Source organism: Trichosurus vulpecula, chromosome 4 (assembly GCF_011100635.1).
Source record: "Trichosurus vulpecula isolate mTriVul1 chromosome 4, mTriVul1.pri, whole genome shotgun sequence".
Classification (NCBI taxonomy): Eukaryota; Metazoa; Chordata; class Mammalia; order Diprotodontia; family Phalangeridae; genus Trichosurus; species Trichosurus vulpecula.
The window spans coordinates 220,305,883-220,333,227 of NC_050576.1; the positions used below are offsets into that span (position 1 = coordinate 220,305,883).

Sequence of the window (27,345 nt, forward strand, 5' to 3'; positions counted from 1 at the left end):
GGGGGCGAGGCATGCGCGGGGCGGAAGTGCGGACTTCCCGGCCCCGTCCTCCTGCCCTCACTGGATCGGATCGAGGTTCCTCCGGTCGCCGCCGCGGGCCTGCCGTCACCGGCCGTGCTCCCCGCTCTGGCTGCCCCGCCCGAGCCGGCACCGTGAAGGGTGAGTGGCGGCGGTGCGGCCGACGCCGCCAGGCTGCCCGCCGGCTCCTCCCCCCGCCCAACCCCGCTCTGGGCGCTTCCCACCTCCCCCCACGCCCGCCCTTGCTCCCCGCACCCCACTCCCCCGGCTGGCATCTTCTCGTCCCCACCCGTGTCTCTCCCAGATTGTGACACCTCCCCCAACTCAGGCTGGCACACCCGCCGCTCCCTCCACGTCGTTCCTCGCTCCCCCTGACATCTGCTCTGGCTCCCCATCCCCCTCCCTCTTGTCCGGCATTTTCACTCCTTTCTCGTCCCCGACCCACTAACTTACTTTGAACCAAACCCCCCTAGAGGCTCCCTTTCCCTCGCTGGGGCCACCTCGTCTCCCCTCTCAGCCTCCCAACTGATGCTTTTCCTCCTTTGCCCAGACTGGCAGTTTCTGTTGCCCTCTCCATCGTTGAATTGGCACTCAGTGCCTGGCACTATTTCTCCCTCTTTCAGAACCACTCTTCTCTTCCTACTGGACACATCGCTTACCCAAACCTGTTTCCCTCCAAGTTACCACAGGAAGCTCACTGCTCTTTTAGCCCTACCCCCGCTCCCCAATTCTGTTTCTTCCTACCTCTACCAGCTTCGATAAATGACTCCCCGCCAGCCCAAGAGCATGGAGACAGCCAGGTGTGGCTGTCGATGCCTAGTGAAGTGTCCTGGTTATTCATTGTATAAGGGAACCAGATATACTGGACTCAGTCCTTCACTTTGACAAGTGGCAGAAATTACACACACAGCCTCTCCTCCCTCTCCCTCTTGAAGTGCCCCACAGCTTTGCCCAAAAGGATCATCCACAGAGCTGGGCTGCAGTCACTGAGGTCAGCCCTTGCCCCTGTTTCACACCATGGGCTCTTCAGCGGAACAATGTGTCCTAAGACCTTGCTCGGTGTGGATCTCCTGAGAGAGCAAGCAGAGTCTCTCCCCAGTGTACCGCCTGAGTGAATGAACCTTCTATTCACGCCTTGGGCTCCCTGCTGAAAGGCACATTGAAGGAGCCAGCATCATTCCACTCTCCCCCAGTGTCCAGCCTTAGCAATAAGCTCCTACCCCGTGCAACACAGGCCATCTGCAGAGAGAGCGTTCAGGTGAAAGAACTCCAGAAAGCTACCGCTGTGTTCAGGGGACCTTACTGTTAGGAAAGTAAATTCAAAGCCATATTCCATTTTTTTTCCTCAAGGAGTGTTTTATATTAAAATTGCCTGTCATAATATAATGTTGTTAAACATATGCTGGCCTCTTTGTATCACTACATTATTCTTAATTTAGGTGGGGTCCATCTGAAGGGAAAAGCCCATGAGTTGATACCATTTGGCTGTCTTTCCTTTCCCAAATTTCTAAACCTAGACATAATTCAGCCATATGTTCGGAGTATGTAATTGCTTTGCAAACAGATTCAAAGCTTTCAGAATTTGGATCTGGCCTTTTTTCTATGATCCCTTCTTACCATACTTACCAATGTCATTGTGTTTATACAGGATGGTGATAATGGGAAATAATAGAGAAGGGTAACAGAAGCCTATAGGCAAATGATACTGTTTGCTATGGGCGATATTTTCAGTGTCTATTATTATTAGACTTATTGTGTGACCCTGGCCAAGGCACCTATCCTGTGGGGCTCACTTTCCATATCTGCAAATTGAAGTATCTGTCAGGGTTGTTGTAAGGATAAAATGAGATATTCGTAAAGCATTTTGCAAACCCTAAAGTGCTATATGCATGCTAGCTATTATTATTAAAATACTTGCCTGCAGCTTGTATTTTTATGTTAGGTTTTCCTTTCATTTGAACCTCAAAGTACTTTACAGTTATTAACTTGGGGAGAACTCACAGTTGCACTGTAAGATAAGTGTATAAATGTTAATATTCTCTTCCCTTTCAAAAACCAAGATAACCAAGGCCTAAGAAGATTAAGACTAGGCCTTGACCCTGAAATGTCAGTGATGTAGTCAGGAATACAAGATTATCCTTTCAGATATCTATGTTGTAGTCAGGAGTCCTGGACTGGGAGTCTAGAGAGCTTGGGTTGGTTTTTTTTTTGTTTTTTTTTTAAGAAAACTTGGCCATTTGCTAACTCCCTAGGGCAGTGACGTAAGCTCCTTGAGTCCTGGTTTCCCCATATTTAAAATGAGAGGGTTGCATTAGATGTTTGGATTTTTTTTAGATTTTTCATAGCTCTTAAGTTCTACATAATTCCATTTCTATGTCTCGTTGGACAGTTGGGAATCTGCTGGTGAGCCCTGATGTTTATATTTAAGTGAATGGATAACTGACCACTTTCTATGGATTAGCTACAACTTTCATAATGCTTTTCTCTTTGGTTAGATCAGTTTGTGGACCTTAAATACTTTTTGGTTTGGTAGAAAAAATATTGACTACTAAAGAATTCTATTTATTGAAAGAATTTACAGCCTTATCTTTTTCACTGTCTTTATTTTTTACATTAAATGTATTCCCATAGGTGGAGACAAGATTGCAGAGTAGTGAGAAGCAGTGCCACAGGCTCCCCTCCAAAAACTTTCACACAGATCTAGAAAATGCATCAGACTAAATCCTGATGGGAAAATTCAGAAAAGGCCACAATGAATCATTTATCCATCCCAGCTTGGCTTGGAAAGACAGGGAGGTCTCGGTACATTAGGGACACATTTGGGTCAGGGCCATACTATGCCTGAGCATTGATTGTAGTGCCCTGTGAGAGGCTGTATACCAGGGTAAGAGGACTCATACTAAGGCCCACACAGGGCATTGTGACAGGGCCAGATGCCAGCTGGCAGCTTTGTAACTTACTTCCAGGTCCCAGAGTGAGAAGAGGACTTGTGCAGGGGAATGTCATCCCAGGTAGGGAGGCCTTGGACTATGTGTGGAAAAAAGAGGAAATTCACAATACAGTAGAAACTGTGGTGTGACTCAAATCCTAACCTCAGAGCAGGGTCTCGCTTCTAGCATCTTGCTCAGCTTGAAGAGAAATAAGGCAGGAATCCCAGACTAAACAGGGCCTACAGTTCTACCACTCTGAACCAACAGAGCTTTCCAGCTGGCTGAAGGGGGTAGAATCCAGCAACAATCTACCCTTGTTCAGAACTAAGTCTGAAGTTCAAAACTAAGTTCAGAACTCATACAAAAGTGAGGACAGCAATCAGGCATTGCTGTGGATCACACTGTTTGGGGAACACTGACAGCCTGGAATAACACAACAGTCAGTATCCTAAGAAAGCAACAACAGAACTAGCCTAGACCTACCCTCTAGAGGTATGGCAGAGCCTGGCTCTAATAACAAGTCCAAAGTCAGGAAGTAGACTGGAAGGAGGAGCAACAAAAAAGAATCCCACTATAACATATATATAATGGTGGCAAGGACACTCAAGATACAAGCACAAAAGAAAAGAATGACTCCAAAACCTCTATAAACAATGCCTCAGAGAAAAACTCAGCTTGAGCACAAATTCAACTAGAATTCCTAGGAGAGATGAAGCAAGAGTTTCTAAAAAGTGTTTAAAATGTTTTTATAAATGGAATGAGAATGCTTGAGGAAAAAATTGAAAAATAAGAGCTATGGAAGAAAGAATTGGAAAAGGCCTTGTCCAAGCAGCAAACTCTCTTTATAGTGGACCAAACAGACACCAATGACTTCATGGGGCAACAAGAAATAATAAAGTAAAAAGGCTCAAAAAAAAAAGTAGAGGAAAATTTAAGGTATCTCATAGCGAAAAAAAAAAAACCCAAAACCTAGGAAATTAGATAGAGGAGGAAAAAATTAAGAATCATTGGACTCTCTGAATGGCATAACCAAGAAATGTTTCATATTTCAAGAAATGTTAAAAGGAAACTACCTAGATCTCTTAGCACCAAAGGACAAAGTAGAAATAGAAATCCAAGAAACATCAGCAATTTGTTCTAGGTCAAAGAAAAAAATCCTCTTAAGCATCCAGAAATACAGAATTCAAATATCGAAAAGCCACAGTCAAGATCGCACATGATTTATCAGCTACCATTACCATAAAGGAGCAGAGAACTTGGAATGTGATATTCCTGAAGGCAAAGGATGTACAGGAATAACTTACTCAGCAAAACTGAGTATAAAGCTACAGGATGAAGGCTTCAAAGCCCTTCTAAGGAGGATAAACTGCTTCCATTCAGATATGGAAGGACAAATATGTCCTCTGAACCTTATCATCAGGGATCTGATCAGTCTGATCAGACAAGGGCCAGGAATGATTCTGTAATGTCTTCATGGTTTTAAGAAAAAAATGAAAAGGGAGAAAAGGAATACCCTGAGGGGTGGCTCAGGGGTGAGGAGGTTTGGGAAAATTGTCTCACCTAAGTGCACAAGTATATACAAACGAAAAGGAAGGAAGGGAAGCCGCTGACATTTGAACCTCACTGTCACCTGAACTAGTCAAAAGAAGAAAGAATACCCACACAAAGTTGAGTCCAGAAATACATTTCACGAACCAGGGAAATAAGAGGCAAAGGGGAGAAGCAGGGAGGGAGAATTAGAGGAAGACTAGATTAAGGGAGAGATTAGTCCTAATCAAAACAAGCTCTAAGGAGGAACAAAAATATTTATAGTGCTTTTCAAGGTGGAAAAGAGTGGGAATTTGAGGGATGGGTCTATAAATTGGGGGATAGATGAATAAGTCATGATATGTAAATATAATGAAATATTATTGTGCTGAACCATTAGTGTTATCCAACCAGGATTCTTGATGACTAACGATGAAACGTGGCACTCACCTCCTGATAGAGAGGAGAAGGATTCAGAATGCAGAATGAGACAAAAAAAATTTTAGACATGACCAGTGTGGAAATGTTCTTTTATAGACTTTGTAATGAGTTTTATTTTTCTTGTGTTCTTCATTGGGAGATGGGGAGTTGGTGTAGGAGGATGAGAAGGCAGATCTTGGATAATTAAAACAAAATACCTTTTAAGAATGTATACCCATTATAAATCCAGAAATTTAAATACATCTAATGTCTCCTGTTTTGCATTCCATTCCTCTTACCTCTGGGTAGTTCTTTTGTTTTTTGTTTTTTTTTAATGAGTGTAGATTCTTACGATATATCAGAAGGTGGCGCTTAAAGTCTAAGACAGACAATACTGACAGCAGAAATACAGAGAATATAATAATGGCTAGCATTTACATAGCACTTTAAGGTTTGCAATGAATAAACTCAACAAATACATAAATGAGTGTACGAGCAATTGAGGGTAATTGCATTTTGTAGAGTGGTTAATTGAAGAGTGAGTTGATTTAGACACATATTTAGAGATGAGAATGTGTAGGCTTGGGATTTAGGATTGGATGAAATCCACCATAATAATAATGTTTAGTAGATAATGTGAGGCTGGATTTGAGAATGAAGAGTAGGCAAGAGTTCCTTGTTTAATTGGGTTAGTGCTATGGTGACATTGCTAACTAGGATGGAGAAACCAAGTACAAAGCTGGTTAAATGTAAACAGGATTCATATACTGGCTAAGGATAAGACTATATGACCTTGGACATAGATCCTTTTCAATTATAATTTATGATTACTATGATTCTTTATTATGGAAGGAAGCAAAAATAATCCAGGCTCATACCTTGTTTGACTCCCATCCAATTTCCACTGTGGACATGACTCCTTCCTTTAGAGTAGGAGGTTCTTATTTCCACGTTTTCAGTCCCTGTGTGTAAAACAATGTAATGAGGCAAAACGTGGCAGTGTTATTTATGGAGTCACCTGTAACTTATAAGATTGCCCTTTTGCTAAAATTTTTCTAAGGGTAAAGAGGAGTATATTACAAACTTAGGCATCTACTTTGACCAGACCATAGCCCTGTTATATATTATTTATAATACAAATAAGTGTTCATTGTGAAGCTATCAACAGACTTGAAAAGCTGGCCGCTTTGTCACTAGATTGGCAGATTATGTAGATAATAGTTTATATGAACCATTATAAGCTCAAAATACCTGAAAGAGATGGAAATTCTCTGTCCTTTCTGAGCAATTGGCCGTGCCCCGCCCCCCAAAAAAAGAGGAGTAGAAAATGAGTTATAGCACTTCCTCTGTGATAACTCCCCCTCTGCAGGTTCAGTACCTAGAGGACAACTGCTACTTTCTCATTCTAGGAGTACCCTGTGGATACTTACTCCTAGAACTGTAGCACTTGAGCCCTTGCTACTGTGCTGCCCATTAACAGTCAACCAATAGATGTTTAGCTCCTAGCAAAGACACTTACCAAATGGCATAGTAAAAACAGCAATTACACAACATTCCGCTTTCTTCCACTTCCACTCCCCCAAAATAAAACAAAACCAGAATACATTGTCCTATAAGTCACACGGCTTCTGTGGAAAGAATTGTCGTAAAGTACAGTGGTAGAAATGCACAGGGGCAGCCTCAGTGAGTAGATCTCTGGGCTTGGAGTCAGGAAGACCTGAGTTCAAATGCGGCCTCAGACACTAGTCGTGTGACCCTTGAGAAGTAACTTAACCTCAGTTTGCCTTGATCCACTGGAGAAGGAAATGGCAAACCACTTCACCATCTTTGCCAAGAAAACTCCATGGACAGTATGGCCCACGGCGTCATAAAGAATCAGACATGACTAAGGAAATGGCACAGATAAAAAGAACACATGGAGGTAGCTGGTACCACCAGGCCTCAAAGTCCCTTTGCTCCTATGAATTCTTCCCAGAGCTCCCCCGTGCCTTGGGTGGAATATCTCTGCTATGCTAGCTCAGGTGGGCCTCCAGAATCTGTTCCTTTCTGCATCTTGATTCTCAGTTGCTGTGACAACAATGTTGCTGGCAGCTGCTGTGGCTGTGTAAGACCAGTAACACCAAGACACAGAAGGGCTGCCAACACAAGTTCTTTGATCTGCTTTTCTAAGGAAAGCAGCTTTAAGGAGTTAACAACCTCAGTTTAATTAAACATACATGTATCTTTCACTTAAGTCAGGGGGAAAAGATCAGCCCCCTGAACTTCAAGGCAAATACAAACAGACATTACAAGCATACATTATGAACAGAGCAAATAACACAAACCAGTCTATCCGTAGCAATACATAGTTACCAGAGAAGCACCAACATCTGGGTTATCAAAGCCGGAGTGGGTGGCTGTTTCAATGACTTGCCCAGAGTCTCATCACTCTTTCAATGAGTGCACCCCCAAAAGTCAAACGCTAACCTTCCAGTACATATATGGTGTTCAGGGCCGCTGGGGGCTGGAGGCTCACCAGCCAGGGTGTGGGAAAGTTAGCTATCACTAGTACCACATTGTATACATTGTTTCCAAGCAATGACTCCTGATTGTCTTAGTGCAGAGAAACACTCCCAGACAAAAAAGATCCCACTTTTGGCCAGACTCACTAAAGGCACTTAACAGCCTTAGCATCCCAAAAGAGAAGAACAGCAAAAAATCCTGTCCTGATTACCATTCCAGTTGCTAGAGGTAGCTGTCTGTAGTCCTTAATTTGCTCTTTTCTCTTTCCAAAGATTTTAGTTCTTAAAGCATCTTCTCAATCTGTGTCTGTCTGAAGTGTCTCTGTTCCCTAAGCTGTGCCTTGAACTCTTTGCACTGACTCTCCAGCTGTTGGATGGAGTATCTCATTCTGAGTGAATCTTATCCCCTGCTAGACTGTGTGACTGATGGGAATGGAGAGAAAGAAATCCCTTCTTCCCTATGAGAGTCTCCTTCACAGTTTCTCCTGACCTATATTCCCTTGAACCATCTGTCTGTTAATACCAGAAGAGCCAAGTACCTCAATAAAAATTTGCATGGTCCTTCCTTCAGTTGTGTCCAACTCTTCATTCCTGTTTGGGGTTTTCTTGGCAAAAATACTGGATTGGTTTGCTCTTTCTCCAGCTCATTTTACAGATGAGGAACTGAGGCAAACAGTTAAATGACTTGCCCAGGGTCACACCACTATAAGTGACAGAGGTCTGATTTAAACTCATGAAAATGAGTCTTCCTGACTCAGCACTCTATTCACTGTGCCACCTAGCTGCCCGTGGTCCTTTCAGTTAGTCTTAAATTCCAGTCTTTCTTTAAAGATCACCAGAGGAGATCTGTTATCAGCCAATGGAAATTGCCTTTTCTGATTCACCCAGAGAAAGATGTTCACATTTCTATGAAGTGGTCACTGATTATTAACACCTTGCTAATACATTAATGGCCTTATCATCAGTAATTAAATCAGCTGAACTGGAAGGAAACGAAATCATCCCTTATGTATCCAAGGATCCTACTCATTTGGCTAGCATTGGACATAGAAACAAAAATTCATTCCATTCTCAACCCTTACCAGTAATTCTTATTTCATAAACATCAGCTTCCCAAATCATCCCCAGTACAAATCTAGATCTGGGTTTCTAAATGCAATAGCCTGCTATGGCAAATCCAAAGCAGAAAATTTCTTTGATGGTGATGGGTCAAGAGGGCTTTTGCAAAGTTGTTTGATTTGAGGCTCTTGGTATTTGCCATCACCATTTCCAAGGACTTTCAGAAAGTCAACAGAATTTGCTTTTCCTATCCGACAGGGAAGTATTCCTTTGGCAAACAGCTGAATAAAAGGCTTAGACTGGCCTGCTCTGTCAATTTGGGCTATTGTAAGTGTTTCACACACGTCAGCATGTGTAGTGGGGCCATAAAGGAAAGAAGTCATCTGTCCTTTAAGACTGAAGCAGTGTTCCTAGGAGATACTGGTTGCATAGGAATGGAAGGACTATGCCAATCTTTTTGAGGAAGCAGGAAGTCGGGGGTTTTATCACTTGTTGTCTCATGAGGTGGGTCTTTTACTAGCACTGCCTAGATCCTGGAAGGGGAGGAGTTTTTCTTGGTTAGCTTCTATTGAGCTGGTGTTCTGCCCCCAGTCACACAATACTCCAGCTGTGGGGAGAGAGAGCAGGGTGGGACTTGTCAGGCGGTCTAGTAACTTTAATCTGCAGTCATTTTAAAGATGGGTGACAGCCTTCTGGATCCATGAAGGTAAGCGGCTTCTGAGTATACTTTTTGTTCCATAGTCCTTGTAGAAGGGGCTTCATCCTCAGATAAGGGAGAGATGGGTTGTGGCATATTTTTTGTAATCATCAGCATTGTGCATTAGAAAAAGTAAAAGCTGCTACCTAGCTTGCCTCTGTGCCTCACAATACAGGAACCTGCTTTGGGTATCTCAAAGCTGATCCAATATGACTGGGCCTGCACATTTATTCAGAATAGCTGTTTTTACAAGCTGGCCATAATCATATGTTGTTTGTTAAGGCCTGTTTTTATGTAGAAATGCTAGTTTAGCTGAAACCAACAGATGTATGAATGGCCGAGAGAGCTTATTATATAGCTCCCTGATGAAGTGGTAGAGAGGGAATTAGTCTGCAAAACAACTCAGATAGTTTGTATTGTTTGTAGTTATTATTGCTATGTTTGTCGTTACCTGGTATTTAGACTTAAACAATATAAAGAGAACATCAGTGGGACTTTAGTCCCTTAGAGTTTCTTAGCTTATAAAAGGTCTCATTCAGACCCACCTGGACAGATAGACTTGACAGACCGTGTTCCTCCATGATTTTATTCTGTCATACCTTCATAATGTCTTATTCAATTTGCGACTGTTGGATAAAGGGAGACCAACCATCAGGATGAGCAGTGATATTGGCAGATATTTCTTGTGATAGGTATCACACGTAAATCAGTGATTTGGTGGTTTAAGGCATGTGGGCAAGGTTGGACAATGATAGATGAATCCCTTTCCTTCTGTAGTTATTTTGCCAGTCTCATCCCTGGCCTCCAGTGATTTCTTTGTTGTTCGTAAAAGGGCATTAAAGTTCTTTTTTTGAATAAAAACACAAGCAATCCCACCTGATCTAGCCTTTTTAGCAACAAGTGCACATAAGCTGTACACAAGTAACCTTACAGGATGTACTATAGAGTACAAAAGAGATGGAAAATAATTGGAAGCTTTTTGAAGTAGTTATAAATAGATGAAAAAGATTTTTTTATGATCTATTAGAGGAAAGTTTTTCTTTTTCTTTTTTTTTAATTAATTTATTTTTAGTTTTCAACATTCACTTCCATAAGCTTTTGAGTTTTAAATTTTCTCCCCCTTTCTTTCCTCTCCCTCTCCCCAAGATGGCATGTAATCTGATACAGGCTCTACATATACATTCATATTAAACATATTTTCACATTAGTCATGTTGTAAAGAAGAATTAGGACCAATGGGAAGAACCATGAGAAAGAAGAAACAAAACAACAACAAAAGAAAGAGCAAGTAGTATGCTTCAATCTGTGTTCACACTCCGTAGTTCTTTCTCTGGATGTGAATAGCATTTTCCTTCATGAGTCTTTTGGAGTTGTCTTAGATACTAGCATTGCTGAGAAGAGCCAAGTCTATGAAAGCTAGTCATTGCACAATGTGGCTGTTACGGTATACAATGTTCTCCTGGTTCTGTTCACTTTATTCAGCATCAGTTCATAGAAGTCTTTCCATGTTTTTCTCAAGTCCACCTGCTCATCATTTCTTACAGCACAATAGTATTCTATTACATTCATATACCACAACTTGTTCAGCCATTCCCCAATTGATGGGCATCCCCTCAATTTCCTATTCTTGGCCACCACAAAAAGGTCTGCTATAAATATCTTTGTACATGTGGGTCCTTTTCCCGTTTTTATAATCTCTTTGGGATACAGCCCTAGAAGTGGTATTGCTGGATCAAAGGGTGTGCACACTTTTATACTCCTTTGGGCATAGTGAGGAAAGTATTTTCTTAGGAAGAGGCAGAAATCTGCTCAAGGAAGAATGAAGACAGTATTGGTTTTCCCTAGAAGGGAAATTGTTTAGGTCCTACGTAGTATGGCAGGAATTCATTTTAAGACAAAATGCATGTTTAAATTTCTCTACATTAGTACCATGTGGGTCAACAGACCACTGACTCAAATAAAAAAAAAACAGAGGTGTCTTGGTTTTCTCAAGGTAGAAACAAAACAGAAGCTTTATTTGATCAAGTGTCGTGAGAATTGGGCATCTCTCACTACCAGGGCAGAGATAGTAGTGAAGAGAGGCAAGGGGGACAAGGCAAGCAAGGGGATATATATCCTTGTACAAACAATTCTAAGAAATCCCACCCCAGAGGCTGGACCCCTGGCCACATTTGCGGGGACAGGTGGCCTCACAATCTAACCAGGAATAAGTTTTACCCAATACCAGCGCAGAAACTACAGAATTACCTTATAGGGAAACTTTAATGTTAAGATGGCGGTTTGTAAGTAGGCTAGGGGAGGGGCAGAGGGGAATATCACCTGATTTCCCCGAAATCATATGATTTACAGGAAAATGAAACTTAGGCCTAACTAAATTTGTACTATCTCTATTTGAATATTGCCTTGCCTGAGTTATTCATAGGGAAGCTTTCACAATCTTGTATTCCATTCACAGCTGAGGTGACATCGATAAATCTAAAGAAGGAGGGGGAGAAAGACATTCCTAAAGGCTAAATAATCAGATTCCCACAGACTCTAATTTATCCCATTTCCCTTTTCTCTAAATATTGATTCTCAAACATTTTAGATATAAATACATATATATATATACATATATATATATATATATACACATATACCCTGTGAAGTCGTCACACTTTATTCTCTCACTACCTCACACAGTACCATAGAAAAAACTCAGCAATTAAATCTGTAAAACTGAGTCATACAGTTCAGACATCTTATCTCTGTGTAGTTTGTGTGCAATTGTTTGTTTTTTATATGGGTTCCCCACCCAGGCAGACCTTAGTGACAAACCTTAGTCATAAAAATGAGGGAGATGTTTCCGAATAGTCTGGGAATCCCTCAGTTTGAATAGCAGGGTGACTGTACTGCCCAAAGTTTGGTAACTTTGAGTTCATCTTCTTGATAAAGTTTGACACAGTTGTTGTAGACGTTCTCCTATTAGAGACCACTCCTCAAGGACTGCAAGAAACCATTCGTTGGTTTGACTCCATCCCGGGTATCTCTGTCTTTTGCATAATTTGTGCCCTGCCTCATTAAAGAATCTTAGATTTAGAGCTGGAAAGGACCTGATGGGCTGTCTAGGCCAACCCCTTTGTTTTGTAGAAGAGGAAACGGAAAAGTTTAGTGCTTTGTTGGATAGAGTTCTGCACCTGGAGTCCGGGAGGCCTGAATTCAGATGTGGCCTCAGAAACTTACTATCATTGTGACTTCTGGGCAAGTCACTTGACCCCACTGTCTTTGCAGACCTTATAGAGTTATGTAAATGCTAGCTGTTATAGCTATTATTGTCCAAGAAGACACAGGCATTATACATGACAGAGGCTGAATGTGGACCCAGTTCAAAGCTGGTTAGTGCTTTTTCCTTAGTCTTAATGCAATCTCCTTGGTCCTTTATCTGGCCAGAAGGGAAGAGTCTTATAGCTTAATTTATCAAACAGAAGCAATATGAACCTTATCTTATGAGTTCTAGACTAAATAATGGGGGGGGAAGAAGAATCTGGCTCCATTGGGCCCCCCTGTGCAACATCATTTCACTAAATCAGTCAGTCGGTCAACATGGACATATTAAGCACCTTCCGTGTGTAATTAATTGTGCTAGGGATACAAGAAAAAAGCAAAATAAACCCTGATCACAAGGAGCCAGTATTCTAATGGGAAAGATAGCATGTACATAGACAGGTACAAGTATCTAGATAGTATTTACAACAGGCCAAATACAGGGTGACCCTGGAAGGGAAAGCAATAACTGTAATAGAGAAGACAAGGAAAAGTCTCCTGTAGAAGGTGCCTTTTGAGCTGAGTTTTGAAAGAGCCAGAGATTCCAGGTGGCAGAGCTGTAGTAGTCGAGCATTCCCAGGCATAGGAGACAGCTAGTGACAGATATGAGATGGGATCCTGTATGGCTGGTCTGCAAAGTGTGGTGAGGGGTAAAATGTGTAAATAACTAGATAGGTAGAGAAGGGCCAGATTGCAAAGAGTTTTAAATGTCAATCGGAAGAGGTAATTTTTGGTCCTAGAAGACCAGTAACAATAAGGAGGAGTTTATTTTTGGAGCTAGAGAAGTGATATGGTCAGACTTTCACTTTAGGAAAATAATTTGGTGATTATGTGGAGAAGGAATTAGAGTGAAGAGAAAGGAAGTAAGACCAATTAGAAGGCTATTGCAGTAGTCTAGGCTTGGCCTGAACCAGAGTTGTGTGAGTGGTGAGAAGGGGATATATAGGAGAGATATTCCAGATTTAGAAATGACAAATTTGGGCAAGTGATTAGATGTTTAGGGGTGAAAAGGGTTGGGTTTTCTTGGGAAAAGATAATCAGTTCTGTCTTAGACACTTTGAGATGCTTGCAAGACACCTGGTTCTAAACAACTAATAGGCGGTTGGTGATATGGCACTAGAGTTCAGATTAATTTAAGGTTGGATATGCAGATTTGGGAGTAATTATCTGTAGAGATGATAGTTAAATCTATGGGAGTTGATTAGGTCAGCAAGTGAGAAGGTAGAGAGTGAAGAGAGCCCACAACAGACTTGGGTATACCTACAGCATGATGAAAATGATGATCCAGACTAAGAAACAGCCATCAGAGAGGTAAAAGAAAAAAGTTTGGAGAGACTATTGTCACAAAAGCCCAGAGAATATCCAGGAGGAAAGAGTGGTTATCAATGTCAGAGGGAACAGAGAGGTTCGAGAAGGATAAGGATCAAGAATTTGAGTAAGATTTAGCAATTAAGAGATTATCTAGAACTCTAGAGGGAGAAGTTTCAGTTGAGTGACAAGACTGGGCAGAAGATTAAGAAGAGAGTAAATGGAGGCATTGAGCATTGAGAGATTTCTCAAGGAGTTTGACTGAAAAAGGGAGGAAAGATATAGATCAACAGCTAGCAGGAATGGTAGGACCTATTGAGGTGTTTTTGGTTTTTTGTCTTTTTTTTTTAATGGAGGAAAATTGGGCTTGCTTTGTAGACCATAGGGAAGGAATGGATGAATCGGGAGAGATTAAAGATTAAAAAGAGAGAGGAGCTGATAGTGGGGACAGTCTGTTGGAGGAGATAGCAGGGAATGGCATCAAGTAGATACATGGAGGAGTTGGCCATGGTGAGAAGGGCTACCTCATCATCAGAAACTGGAATAAAGGAGGAAATATTCGGGGATGGAGTCAAGAAGTGCGATAGAAGAGAAAAGGAGGTCTTTCCCATTGGCCTTAGCTTTCTTCTTAAAACATGAGGTGAGATCCTTAGCTTAGAGATTGAGAGAAGAAGGGTTTGTGTGAGGCATAAGAAGAGAGAAAATTGGAATCAGCAACTGGGGTAAATGGGATAGAGAATCAGGAAAGTGTTCCCCTTCCACTTGTCTCCAGATACTTTCCAATTAGAACTTCATCTTTGCCATAGAGTTAAAGTCCAGTGAAAACAATGGATGGCGGGGGGGGGGGGGGGGGGGGGGGCCGGGGAGATCTGGGGAGGAAGAAGGAAAAACTGACTTTCTTTGGGCCTTAAGAATGAATGGGGAAATATGGGTGGGGAGAGGTACTGACTGGTCTCTGGTATCTATAGCTGATAGCAGAGGAATGAGGAGCTGCTAATGCAGTAAATAGTTACCTTCTAGCCTAGGACCAGCCCTCCTGCCTGGAAGTTGCCAAACATGCCTCTTCCTTTCCTTGTGGTCAGCTGTGAGACAGCTTTTCTTCTTGTTGGGCTATACTGTGGCTTACTGCCTCTTTGGCCATGTAAGTTCTCTACACTTTGCATTTCAGAGATTGGAGGAAGGTGAAGATGTTGAAGATTTCTAATTCATAACCCTATTACCGCATTTCTTTCTCTAAATTTGATTTCTTTTATTCTGAATTTAACAAATACAAAAAAGCAAGTGTATACTTGCAAACAAAGTAGAATTCATAAAAAGTATTGTAACATGAAAGTACAAATCTCTTTTCCGTACTGCTTGCTTTTTTTTTAAAGTATGTACCAAATTCAACATGTTACTTTCAAAACTACCCTACTTATCTTTTGCTTCCTTCTGAATTGCCTTCTGTTCTCCTTTATGGACTTTTTAAAATATTTCAACAGTTCTCTGCCTTTTTATTCTTTTTTTTTTAAGCATTACTGTCAATACTCTCTTTCCCACCCCCCTCATTAAAACAGGAGGGGAAGAACCCCTTGGAACAAATAAACATAATAAAGCAAAAATAATCCACAGTGGCATATCCAAAAAATATGTCTTTGTCTACACTTGAGTCCATTAGCTCTCTGCTAGAGAGGTAGGTAACATAGACCTTCCTGAGACGCGGTTGGTCATTGCTTTGGTCAGGATTTTTAAGTCTTTCATTGTTTTTTCTTTATAGTGTTGCTGCCATTGTATAAATCATTCTCCTGTTCTTTCACTGTATGTCAGTTCATACTTTCCAAGATTCTCGGAAATCGTCTCTCCTGTCATGTCTTATAGGGCAATAATATTTCATCACATTTCTCACAAACACAATTTATTAGCCATTCTATGATTGATAGATGCCTCCTTAGTTCCCAGATCTTTTTATTTTTTCTTTTCTTTCTCCCTTTAGGATCAGGAAATTTATTTTTCTCATGACCGTTTTCTCTCCAGAATTATCTACCTATCACTCACCACCCGTTTCCCCGTTGAGTTTACTGTATTTTTACATCCAACTTTGTTTGTAGGTGTGCGTGTATGAGTGCGTTCGACCCTCCTTTGTCTGGGTCAGATAAGAATGAGGTTCCCAGTTGCCCACTTCTTTGACACTTTTCTCTATCTCTGTATACTCTCCTCATGAACTCTCCAGTTCAGAGAAATAGCAAGTTTCTTTCCTTCTTCCTTTCTACATTAGTGTTTTCTTCCTTTTAAACCTCCATTATCTTTCCTCTTTTTGAACATACAGTCCACCCCCAGGCACTCTATTTTCTCAGTTAACTCCCTTACTACTCTTTGAAGACTTTAGCCCTTGTGTCTTCTCCCATTATTAGAATATTAGCCCTTCATCATGATACAGCCCCTTCTAATTGCTCAAATAAATGTACCTTTATAGATTTCTCGAGTCTAGTATTTTGCATTTCAAAGTTCCTACTCAGCTCGGTTCTTTTCATCAGAAATGCTTCAAAACCCCTCTATTCATTAAAGGTCCATTTTTTTTCCCTATAGAGAAGATACTTATCTTTGCAGGGCAGGTTATTCTTGTTTGTAAACCTATACCTTTTACCTTTTGGAATATTGTATTCCAAGATTTTCTCTCCAGGTCTTGTGTTACTGTAGTTCTTTCAGTATTTAAACTCTTTCTGGCTGCTTGCAATATTTTTTTCTTTGACCTGCCGGCTCTGAATTTTGGCTATCATTGCTAGGACCTTTTCTTTTCAAGTTTCTTTTGGGTGATTGGTGGAGTCTTTCTAATGATTTCTTAAAATATAACATGCAGGAAAGCTGGGAAACAATTTTTACAGCCAATGTCTCTGATAAAGGCCTCTTCTCTAAAATACAGAGAGAACTGATTCAGATTTATAAGAATACAGGTCATCCCTAATTGATAGATGGTCAAAGGATATGAACAGTTTTCAGATGAAGAAATTAAAGCTATCTGTAGTCATATAGAAATACTCTAAATCACTATTGATTAGAGAAATGCAAATTAAAACAACTCTGAGGTGTACCATCTCACACTGATCAGATTGGCTAATATGACAAAAAAAAAAAAGAAAATGAAAAATCTTGGAGAAGATGTGGGAAAGTTGGAACACTAATGCACTGTTGGTGGAATTGTAAATTGATCCAGCCATTCTGGAGAGCAATTTGGAACTATGTCCAAAGGGCTATAAAACTGGATCCCTTTGATCCAGTAGTACCACTGCTAGATCTGTATCCCAAAGAGATCATAGAAAAATGAAAAGGACTCACATGTACAAGAACATTTATAACAGTTGTTTTTGTGGTGGCAAAGAATTAGAAATTAAGGGGATGTCCATCAATTGGGGAATGGCTGAACAAGTTGAGGTATATGAGTGTAATGGAATACTATTGTTCTATAAGAAATGATGAACAGGCAGATTTCTGAAAAACCTGGAAAGACTTACATGGACTGATACTGAGTTAAGTGAGCAGAACTAGGAGAACATTTTAATAGCAGCACTGTGCGATGACCAACTCTGATAGACTTAACTCTTCTCAGCAATACAGTGATCTAAGACAATTCCAAAAGACTCAAGATAGAATATGCTATCCACAGCCAGAGAAAAAACTATGGAGTCTGAATGAAGATCGAAGCATACTATTTTCTTTTTCGTAGTTTTTTCCTTTTGTTCTGATTCTTCTTTCACAACATGACTAGTGTGGAAATATGTTTAATATGATTGTATATATATAGGCTACATCAGATTGCATGCTGTTTTAGGGAGGGGTGTAGAGAGGAAGAAAAAAATTTGGAACTCAAAATCTTATAAAAGTTAATGTTGAAAATAATCTTTACATGTAATTAGAAAAAATAAAATGCTACTAAGGAAAACTATATAATATGCAGACCTTTTTTATTTTTAAATCATGGTTTCAGGGAGTCCACTGATTCTTAAATTATTTCTTTTGGATCTATTTTCCAGGTCCGTTGTTTAACTTACCTTTTTTTTTCCTTTTTTGGGGGGGAGTCGGGGGGGGGTGTCTTGATTTTGTTCCAGTATTTCTTGCTGTCTCATGGAATCATTTATTTCTATTTTGTCTATTCTGCTTTTCAGGGAATCTATTACATAGGTAGAGCTTGCCATTTTTTTTTCTAAGCCATTTATTCTCCTTCTAATTCTTTTTCCCAGAGCTTTTATTTCATTTTTTTCTTATTTCATTTCTTCTAGGTATTCATATAGTCTTTGTAGAAAATGCATTTTTTTCCTTTGAGTTTCTACTTTCAGTTTTAACAGACAGTCTCTTTCTAGCTTAGATTTTAGAATATCTTGGCACCTAAAATAATTCTTTATGATTTTCAGTATCTTCTTTGCTTTACTCATCTCTCCAGCCTGAGTTCTTAAGCTGAGTCCTTATGCTAAAGTCAGTCTCTGCCACCTGGTCACTTGGATTCCTACACTGACCTTAACCTCTTTGGGTTAACACTTAACCCCCACCTCTCAGATCTTTGAGATTCAGAGTGCTAGATCTGCAGAGCTCTTTATGGTATCTCAGGACAAAACGCTATTGACTTTGGAACCCAAGGACCCAGGGTATCTTAGTCTGAACATTGACACTCCCAGTCGCTTCCAAGGAACCCACCATGACTGCCTTGGGACTTTCTAGGAGAGGAATCTTCCACTCTTGCTGCTTCTAGATGTAGAACCTTACAACCTACAGCTAGCTGTATCTAGCTGGTCTTCAGTCCATTGTGAGGCTACCACAGGTGCTGACTGGTGGGCTTGCTTCTCTTGGCTGACTTTTTATGCAGTTCTCAAGGGAAGTACACTTGCTGTACTTGCTTATTGGATTTCTTGATTATTATTCCATTTTTTACTATCTAGTTTTTCACTGGAGTAGGGATGTGGGAGCTGAGCTTTCAGCCTCACTTCAAGCAGCTATCTTAGCCAGAAGTCATGTATTTCTTAGAACACAAAGTTCAATGTTTATGTGTTGATTTTATTGCTCAGAAGGAGCCAAAGACCTTGGCTGTGCCAAAAGGTGAAGCCTATGCATAGAGAATTTCTGGTGCTCTTGATAGTGGAAGATCATCTGAATTTAGTTGTCCCTTGATTTTAGTAACAGTAGTAATAGAACTGATATCTGAATAACACTTTTAAAATTACAAAGCAATCTCTTCATAACATTATGTATTATTGTAGAGGAGCAATATGATAGATGACAGAGAAACCGTTATTGTTTTTTGGTGTGTTTTTTTGGCCATGTATAGGTATGGCTGTTGTTCAGATGAAACCATAATGAAGATTTGAGACAGGAGAATCTATAAGATTGTTCACCCTTCTTATGCCCCCTTACTCAGTTGTTTTACTGTTGCTCACACTGTATCAGTGATACAAAAGCACCAGCCTAAGAATAACTCTCTTTAATCTATCTGTTCTCTTGTCTAGGACAGGGGAAAGAAATTGTTTTGCTTTAAAAGAACACCTCTTCTTACTAGACAAAAGCAAATAGGGAACATGCTAACATCTTCACAGGATTTAATTAAGGAGGGTCATAATGTTAGCTAAGTATTAAAAACAAGATTTTAGTTGGAAACGTTATAATGGAAAGAATCTAATTTGAAATAATTGAAAGCTGACTGTATTTTCAAGGTTACTAACATCTCTCTTCCCTTTTTGGATATGTAGGTCCCTGCTGAGTTTCAGTCTGATGCCAGTCCAACCCTATGACCACTTGGAATGGAATGATTCTATGCACTCCCTTCGGATAACTGTGGGTGGACTTCCTGTCCTTGCGTCCATGACCAAAGCTGCTGACCCCCGCTTTCGACTCCGCTGGAAGGCAATCGTAGTGTCTTCACTGTGCTTTGGTATTGTGCTATTGTTGCTCTGCTTCCACCGTTCTTCCACAGGAAGACCAATCCAGCCCAACGTCCACAACCGGAGACTTAGTCAGTTTTCTGTTGACCGGTACAATGATACCTATCCTCTCTCACCACCCCAAAAGACTCCCAATGGAGTTCGATACCGAATTGCAGTTATCGCTGACTTGGACACTGAATCCAGGGCCAAAAAGGAAAATACCTGGTTCAGTTACTTGAAAAAGGGCTACCTGACCTTGTCAGAGAGTGGAGACAAAGTGACTGTAGAATGGGATAAAGAAGATGGCATCCTGGAATCCCACCTGGCTGAAAAAGGAAGGGGCATGGAGCTCTCAGACCTGATTGTTTTCAATGGAAAGCTCTACTCAGTGGATGATCGAACTGGGGTGGTCTATCAGATCGAAGGCACTAAGACAGTGCCTTGGGTCATCCTGTCAGATGGAGATGGTACAGTGGGAAAAGGTAAATTGGAACAGATTTTATTTCCTGAGGGTAACTGGTGGTGGTGGAGGAAGAGTTTTGACCATTTGTAATAAAAAACGTAGTTGGGCTGTGATTAAGAGCCTATCTTTACCACTCCTATCCAAAGCAATAAAGCCAGAATAAATAGTGTTCTACTCCTCAGGACTGAAGAATTCTACAAGGAAAATATCCAGGGCTAAATTCAATGTCATGTAAATCTTTCTAGTAATAGGTTTCTTTTCTTGTATTCCCAACCCCCTGTTTATATTTCTTAAAAGAAATCATGTCCTTGGCATTATTGCCACAAAATAATTTTCTTTTAAAGACAAAGGTTTAAATGGTTTCTCAGGTTAGGGCTTTAATGTTTGTTCTTAGATGTATGGCAAGATCTTTTCCCCTGTCCTGTGCTTGTGCTTTAGGAAGAGGCTTGTTTCATTCCCTTTTTTGATGTGTGTGTGTGTGTGTGTGTACTATTTAGATCCTGTTATAGGGAGACATCATGGTACAGTGGAACGAGCACTACCTCTGGAATCAGAGGTCCTGGATTCAAATCCTCTTTGATACTTATTTTCAGTGTGACCTTGAACAAATCACTTAAACGCCCTGGGCCTCTTTTTCTTTACCTAAAAAATGAGAGTGTCAGACTAGATGGTCTTTAAGTCATTTCGGCTCTTAATCTATGATCCTGTAATCCCATCTAATTAAAATCGGACTTCCATGCAATGAGTGACACCTCTATGGCCATATGTTTCCTTATGCATATATATATCTTCTCTAAAAAAGAGATTTATTTCAGAAGACTAGACGGAAACACTGGAGCAAAGCAAGCTGGATTGTAATAGGAAAAAAAGAACAGGACAATAGAGATTCTTTGACAAGCAACGGGAAGGAAAGCCTTAGCAGAGACATGAGAACATAGATATTTTGTATATATAGACTGAGCTTGGCTCTAATACTCTATCCATTCTGCGTTTCTTAAACTCAACAGCAGCCTTTCCAGATTTAAATGGATTGTAATTAAAAAAAAAAGACTACGGTGAGCAGTGCCGCCAAGTACCTAAAATCTCCTCCATGTCGCCCAAGGTTCAGGACAAGTGTTCAGTGCAAATACTGCGGCGGATACCTGCCACTTTTTTCCTGGCCAGGTCAGACAGTGTAGAAATTGCCAGGAGTCAGAACGAAGCTTTGAGTTGTGGCCTGTCCCCTTGCATAGCCACTTATATAAAGAAAACCCACAAGATTGTGTCATCATTCAGGAGAGCTTTGTTTGAGATAGGGATGAGTGAGTCTGCCTACAAGTTGTGAAGATTTTCTTCTATTGACTGTGGCAGGTACCACAGGGGCCGCCAGGGACTTTTTCTGCAGAAGAGGGTAGTGTCGTCACTGTTGTTGTTGTTCCGTCACTTTTCAATGGTATCTGACTCTCCGAGACCCCATTGGGGGTTTTCTTAGCAAAGACACTGGAGTGGTTGGCCATTTCCTTCTCCGGCTCATTATACAGATGGGGAAATTGGAGTGAACAGTGACTTTCCCAGGGTCACACGGCTAGTAAGGAAGATAGGTCGGGGAGGGGGTGGGGCACTTAATCCACTGAGCCACCTGGCTGCCCCAGCATCATCATCATAGCTAGCATCTGTATAGCAGTTTAAAGTTTACAAAGTGCTTTACCCATTAACTCTTTTTTGATCCGCAGAACGAGCCTGTGAGGCAGGTGCTGCTATCATCCCCATTTTACAGATGAGGAAACTGAAGCTAAGAGAAAGCAAATGATTTGCCTAGGGTCACATAGCTGTATCCGAGGCACAGTTCGAACTCAGGTCTTCCTGACTCCAGTTCACTGTATTCAATGTGCCACCCGGCAGCCAAAACATTGAAATCAGGCAATCAGGACATATGTGTATATGTGTGTATGTGTATATGTATGTGTGTATATAGTTTTATATAGAGGGGTGTGTGTGTGTGCACGCGCACACGTATGCTCAAGTGTGTGTGTATAGTTATGTATAGTCATATAGTGGGGAAGGGGGCAAGCAGTTGTTCTTCCAAGGACAGATTTCCATGGACCATTTCGGACGGTGCCTCTGTCCATCATAATAATCACATATCTGGGAGGCATCAGGAAGGGAAGAAAGGTGCTGAGTATATGCTAGAACAAGAAAGGATTGTCCAACTTCTGGCCTTCCCTTTCTAGTCTTCCTTTTATTTCTGTGGACTACTTAGTGCTAGTGGCTCCTGAGGGTCAAGGGAATTTGCCCCATTGGGACAATAAGTGAATTTTTTAAAGCGATGTGCTTTGACCAGAGGTGTCTTATCTCAGCTCAGTGGAGACACTGTAATTCTGAGTGTCATCATCTCTAGGTTTTAAAGCCGAATGGCTGGCTGTGAAAGATGAGCATCTGTATGTCGGAGGTCTGGGCAAGGAGTGGACCACTACTACCGGTGAAGTGATGAATGAAAACCCTGAGTGGGTAAAAGTGATTGGCTACAAAGGCAATGTATATCATGAAAACTGGGTGTCTAACTACAATGCTTTGAGAGATGCGGCTGGAATTCGCCCCCCAGGTAAGGAGTTCCGTTCTGGATTGAATTGGACAGCCAGAAAGCCAAAAAGAAAGCTATAGCTTTTTTCTGTGATCCCAGCCGAAATGGTAATTTGATCTCCTTGCCTTAAGCATTTAAGTAGGTACCTGGGACCATTGGCCTGTCATGTCAGTGAGGATTGGTGGAGAAGGTTTGAAAATCTGTTTTCCCGTATATTCATTTTTCTCATTTCCAGATCCCTTCATTCTGTTTCCATATGCCTTCTGTGAAACTGACTTCCTTTTAAGTCTGTTGTGGGCCTATGTAAACTGACAGATAATAATCTGAATTCAGCAACTTCCTGCTGAGACAGATCTGGTTTTCAGTAGACATTGGAATACAGTTAATACAATTCCTGAGGTCTTTTTACCTCCTGGTGGAGACAGCCCAGGACCCTAAACCCAAAAGGGAGCCCCCAGGCCACCAGACCTGTTTCCAGCCCAGCTACCATAGCTACCATTGAAAGGAAAAATCATTGTGGAGAAAGGACCACCTTCCTTATTATCACCAGAAACAGTATAAGGCAGGTAGGTGCAGGAACCCTAAGGGTAGTGCTAGTTCTGCTTCCGGCCCAGCCCTCACAGCCACTGTCTGGAGAGACAGCTCCTATGGATGAGGGGCCAGCCATTACCTATAGAGAAGTCGGATCAGCCTAGCTGAAGCAGCAAGGCACCCTCCGGGAGAGACAGGGAGCAGCAGGAACTGGGCAGGTCAAACCACAACCGCCACTTTGAGCACCATCTCCCTTCAGACCCTGGTGAAGAGAACCCAGGACCCTGAACCCAAGAGCCTTGAAAATGGCACTGGACCTGCTTCCAGCACATAGTTATCATTGTGGAGAAGGGGCTCACCATCCCTGTTACCATCAGCAACACCTGCTGGCCAATGGCCACCAATGCTAAGATAAGTGCAGGAGCCCTGGGGGTGGTAGACCTCCTCTTCCCCAAACCTCTGGTCTCGCTTCCAGCAGTCTTCGCAGCTGTTGTTCAGGGAACAACAGGCCCCTGTGGACAAGGAGCCAGCTATCCCCACCAACTGCCCTGCACAGCAAAGTCGAGCCAGCCCAGCTGAAGCTGACTTTTCTGAGGTAGAGACAGGAGGCAGAGTACCAGGCAGGTCAAAGCACCACTACCACCCCTGTGACCACTATCTCCCCGTAGATCCTGATGGAGACAGCCAAGGATCCTAAACCCCAGAGCTCATGGAATAGCAATACTTCCAACCCCTTGTCAAGTGCTTTGACATCAGTATTGATATGATTTTATCAGTGGAAATGCCTTTCAAGAAGAGGCATCACCATTTGCTTTGTCTCTGCACCCTAAGGATCACGGGACCTTTCCACCTGAATTGTGGCCGAAACCTTCCATGTGCATTGTCTCCCCTGTTAGAATATGAGTTGCTTGAGGGCAGGCCCTATTTTTTCGTTTCTCCCGTGTGTAGAACAGTACTTTGCATACGGTAAGCACTTAATAAATGCTTCGTTCATTCATTATAATTTGGAAGTCTCTGAGTTTTGGTCAGCTGCTACTGATCTCTTTTGTTTCTTTAGGCAAATTGTTTGACTCTGTTTTTCTGTCTGTAAAAATGAAAGTTATGATCCTCTTTCTAAACTTCTTCCTAGGCTACCACTGCAGCCTACTCTGGGGCAGTTCTTGTAGCATCTCACTACAGCCTCCTCCCCGACCTCACAAATTAGAATCTCTGCTCGCCCAGCCTCCCTCCCCTTAACTCTTTCATTGCTCCTCCAGCCCTCCATTGAGATGTGGGGAAAAGAGCAAAATGAAAATTCAAGATTATGGGGTTAGCTGCTTTGGGGAAGGAGGGGAGATAATTCAAACTAATGACTAAAATAATAAGGCTTTAAAATTTAAATCATCCTCTTTCCCTTGGTCTTTTTTGCCCTGGGTAATTAAGAACAAAGCCAGAGTGGAAAATATTCCTGAAAAATGTGAAAGTCTAAAGAGAAGATGAATAACAAAGCTGAGACTTTGGGAAAAATACTCAATTAGTACAGCATCAAAATGGTCTGTGAGCCTGCAAAAGGAGCAATACTTGTGTCCAAGGAAAGCTTGAATTGCATATTCAGACCTTTTTTCTGCATTCCAGGCACTGGCAGCTGATTTGAGCACAGGTGAGGGAGATGTAGGGTGAAAGCACTCAGTTGCAGGGAATACAGGTAGAGATCAGAATCCATTCACTTCTTTCATAGACTTCCTTAACTCCATATGCCTTTGTGTATGTCCCCAGGCTACCTAATTCATGAGTCAGCTTGTTGGAGTGACACATTACAGCGATGGTTTTTCTTGCCCCGTCGGGCCAGCCATGAACGTTACAATGAGAAGGAAGATGAACACAAGGGTACCAACCTTCTCCTGCGCTCTGCTCAAGACTTTGGAGACATCTCCGTGAGCCATATTGGGGAAGTAACTCCAACACATGGCTTCTCTTCCTTCAAATTCATTCCTAACACAGATGACCAAATCATCGTAGCCCTGAAATCAGAGGAAGATAATGGCAAAATTGCTACCTACATCATGGCCTTTACTCTAGATGGGCACTTTCTCCTCCCAGAGACCAGGATTGGGAGCGTAAAATATGAAGGAATAGAATTTATTTAAAACAGAAGAGAGAAAAAAGACTTTTTAATGGAGCATAGCCAAGTGGCTAGAATGTGTAAGCTGGGTCATTACTTTGGTTTTATACAAATGAGAAGACTTTAGATTTTATTTTTATGATTTATTTCTTTTTTGCTGCAATGAGAGATGTGTGCCCTGATTGGGCCATTGCCAGAGGAGGGAGATCAGATCCAGATTAGATCAATTAAGGGAATGTGAGTTCCAGGGTGTCTTTGCAGTTGCTGAAATGGACACATCTTCAGTAACTGACTGATGGCTTCTGTTAGTGGTGGTTGCGTCATGATGTGTTTCCACATTGGCACCTGTTGGTGAAAGATAGTCATTATCTTAAATTCTGCCCATGGTGTACAGTTTGCTTCCTGCTGCAGGACTTGAGAGCAGTTCTAGCACCCAACTCCCCCCGCTTTCATTTTCTTGAAAAAAATATTTGAGAGCCAGTGGAGATTGGGGGGAAGAATGTCTTTGATTAGGGAATCTGAGTCTGTGAACACCAATATTAAGGTACCAGCAGCTAATCAGTGCCCTGAGAAAGAAGAACTCTTTACTTTTTCCAAGTTTTATATAAGATTGTCTCAGTAACATCTGACCTCATTTTATCTATTTGGAGCAGACTACATTATAGCAGCATGGCACTTTTAAGTCTAACTTATTTTAAGAAAAAATAATGTCCTTTATTATAAAATTGAATCACCAAATTTAATCACACAACAGGAAGCCCTATACTTAAGTCATTCACCCATCAGAGAGTAAGTGGCCATTGGGACAGTCTGTTCTGGGTCAATACTAAAAAAAATATGCATATAGTGAAAGAATGTTGTAATTAGGTAGTTATAGTTAGTAAAGCAACTTTTAAAATGGTCCTGAGCCCTGGGCCAGCAGATAGGAAGTTGACAGAAAAAGAAACTTTAAATTTCTTCAGAAACAAATTGGAAACATTCATAACTCCAAAAGCTTTCCTAGAGGCCTTGATTTTTCACTTTCTTGCCTTTTAAGTGGAATGATGGTTTCTGGCACAAGTAAACTTTTGTTCCCTGGATTTCTTTATTCTTTGGAACTTAGTGTTTGGAGTTGAGACCCAAGTTCCAGATTTCCTTGAAATAATTTTAGTGGGGCATTCATCATCCTGCATCCTTTTGTCATCTCACCTTGATCCTCAGGCTGCCTCTATTTTTCTGATGTCTTCTCTCAATAGTCCTTGGTACAGGCAAGGTGGCATTTGAGAGAGAGAAAGAGAGAGAGAGAGAGAACTGGGAAAAAGACTAAGAAGGCAAGTTTCTCTCAGCATGCAGTGTTCCTCCCCAAAAAAGCTACCTCATTTTCTTATTTTTTTTCCTGTAAGAAAAACTGTCCAGTTGATGGGTGTTAAGAATGGGTGAGCAAAAATGAGAGGATCTTCCTTCCTGGTTTAATCAATGACAACTTTTTCTCAACTTGAAACTTTGATAGAATTTCTTTGAGGGAATCCAATGATGGTCTTTCTTGTTCTGAAGGTCTCAGTTTCTTTATGCTGTAAACACAGGGGGACAAAATGTAAATTTAAGTTATTGAATGGTTCTTGTTACCTAGAACTATAGGCACTAATTCACGTCCAGCTGGTATACAGATATGTCCCAGGCTAGGCCGTCTGTGTCATCTCTCCTCTTTCTTCTGTTTGGTGAATGTCAGCTGTATATGGACTGCACAATTAACAAGCAAAGAGGTTTTGGGAGGACATGGAAAATTTAAGAGAATCATTAGTTTGGAATATTTTATGCCAGGTTTGAAGTCAGGCATGAGGAGGACCTTTTAAGGTGTTTTGAGGTCAGTGAAAATGACTTTCAACTCCCCCCAGCCTTGGCATTACTGGATTCACCATTTATACATGGTCAGTGATTTTCCAATATCTAAATTATGCTGCCTTTTTTTCCTTCCCTCTCTCTTTACTACTGTAGACACAATGATTGTGTTCCTTGCCTGCTGGATCCATGTGTTATAATAAAGTTTCAGAGGGGAATGTGAA

At 41.3% G+C, this 27,345-nt stretch overlaps 1 protein-coding gene across 1 annotated transcript; it reads left to right on the forward strand.

The window, feature by feature from the left end:
• On the forward strand, positions 1-27,345 carry CANT1 (calcium activated nucleotidase 1). Its single transcript, XM_036757036.1, has 4 exons — positions 1-159; positions 19,475-20,130; positions 22,489-22,692; positions 24,958-27,345. The coding sequence occupies exons 2-4, from the start codon at positions 19,497-19,499 to the stop codon at positions 25,326-25,328; spliced, it is 1,209 nt and encodes a 402-aa protein (XP_036612931.1). The 5' UTR covers positions 1-159; positions 19,475-19,496; the 3' UTR covers positions 25,329-27,345.

What these genes read in the sequence shown, in the direction of transcription:
- CANT1 (XM_036757036.1), top strand. Translation starts at nt 19,497, where the DNA reads ATGCCAGTCCAACCCTATGACCACTTGGAATGGAATGATTCTATGCAC. An exon ending in AGATGGTACAGTGGGAAAAG is followed by an intron (nt 20,131 to 22,488) that starts GTAAATTGGAAC and finishes CATCATCTCTAG; the next exon opens with GTTTTAAAGCCGAATGGCTG. An exon ending in GGCTGGAATTCGCCCCCCAG is followed by an intron (nt 22,693 to 24,957) that starts GTAAGGAGTTCC and finishes GTATGTCCCCAG; the next exon opens with GCTACCTAATTCATGAGTCA.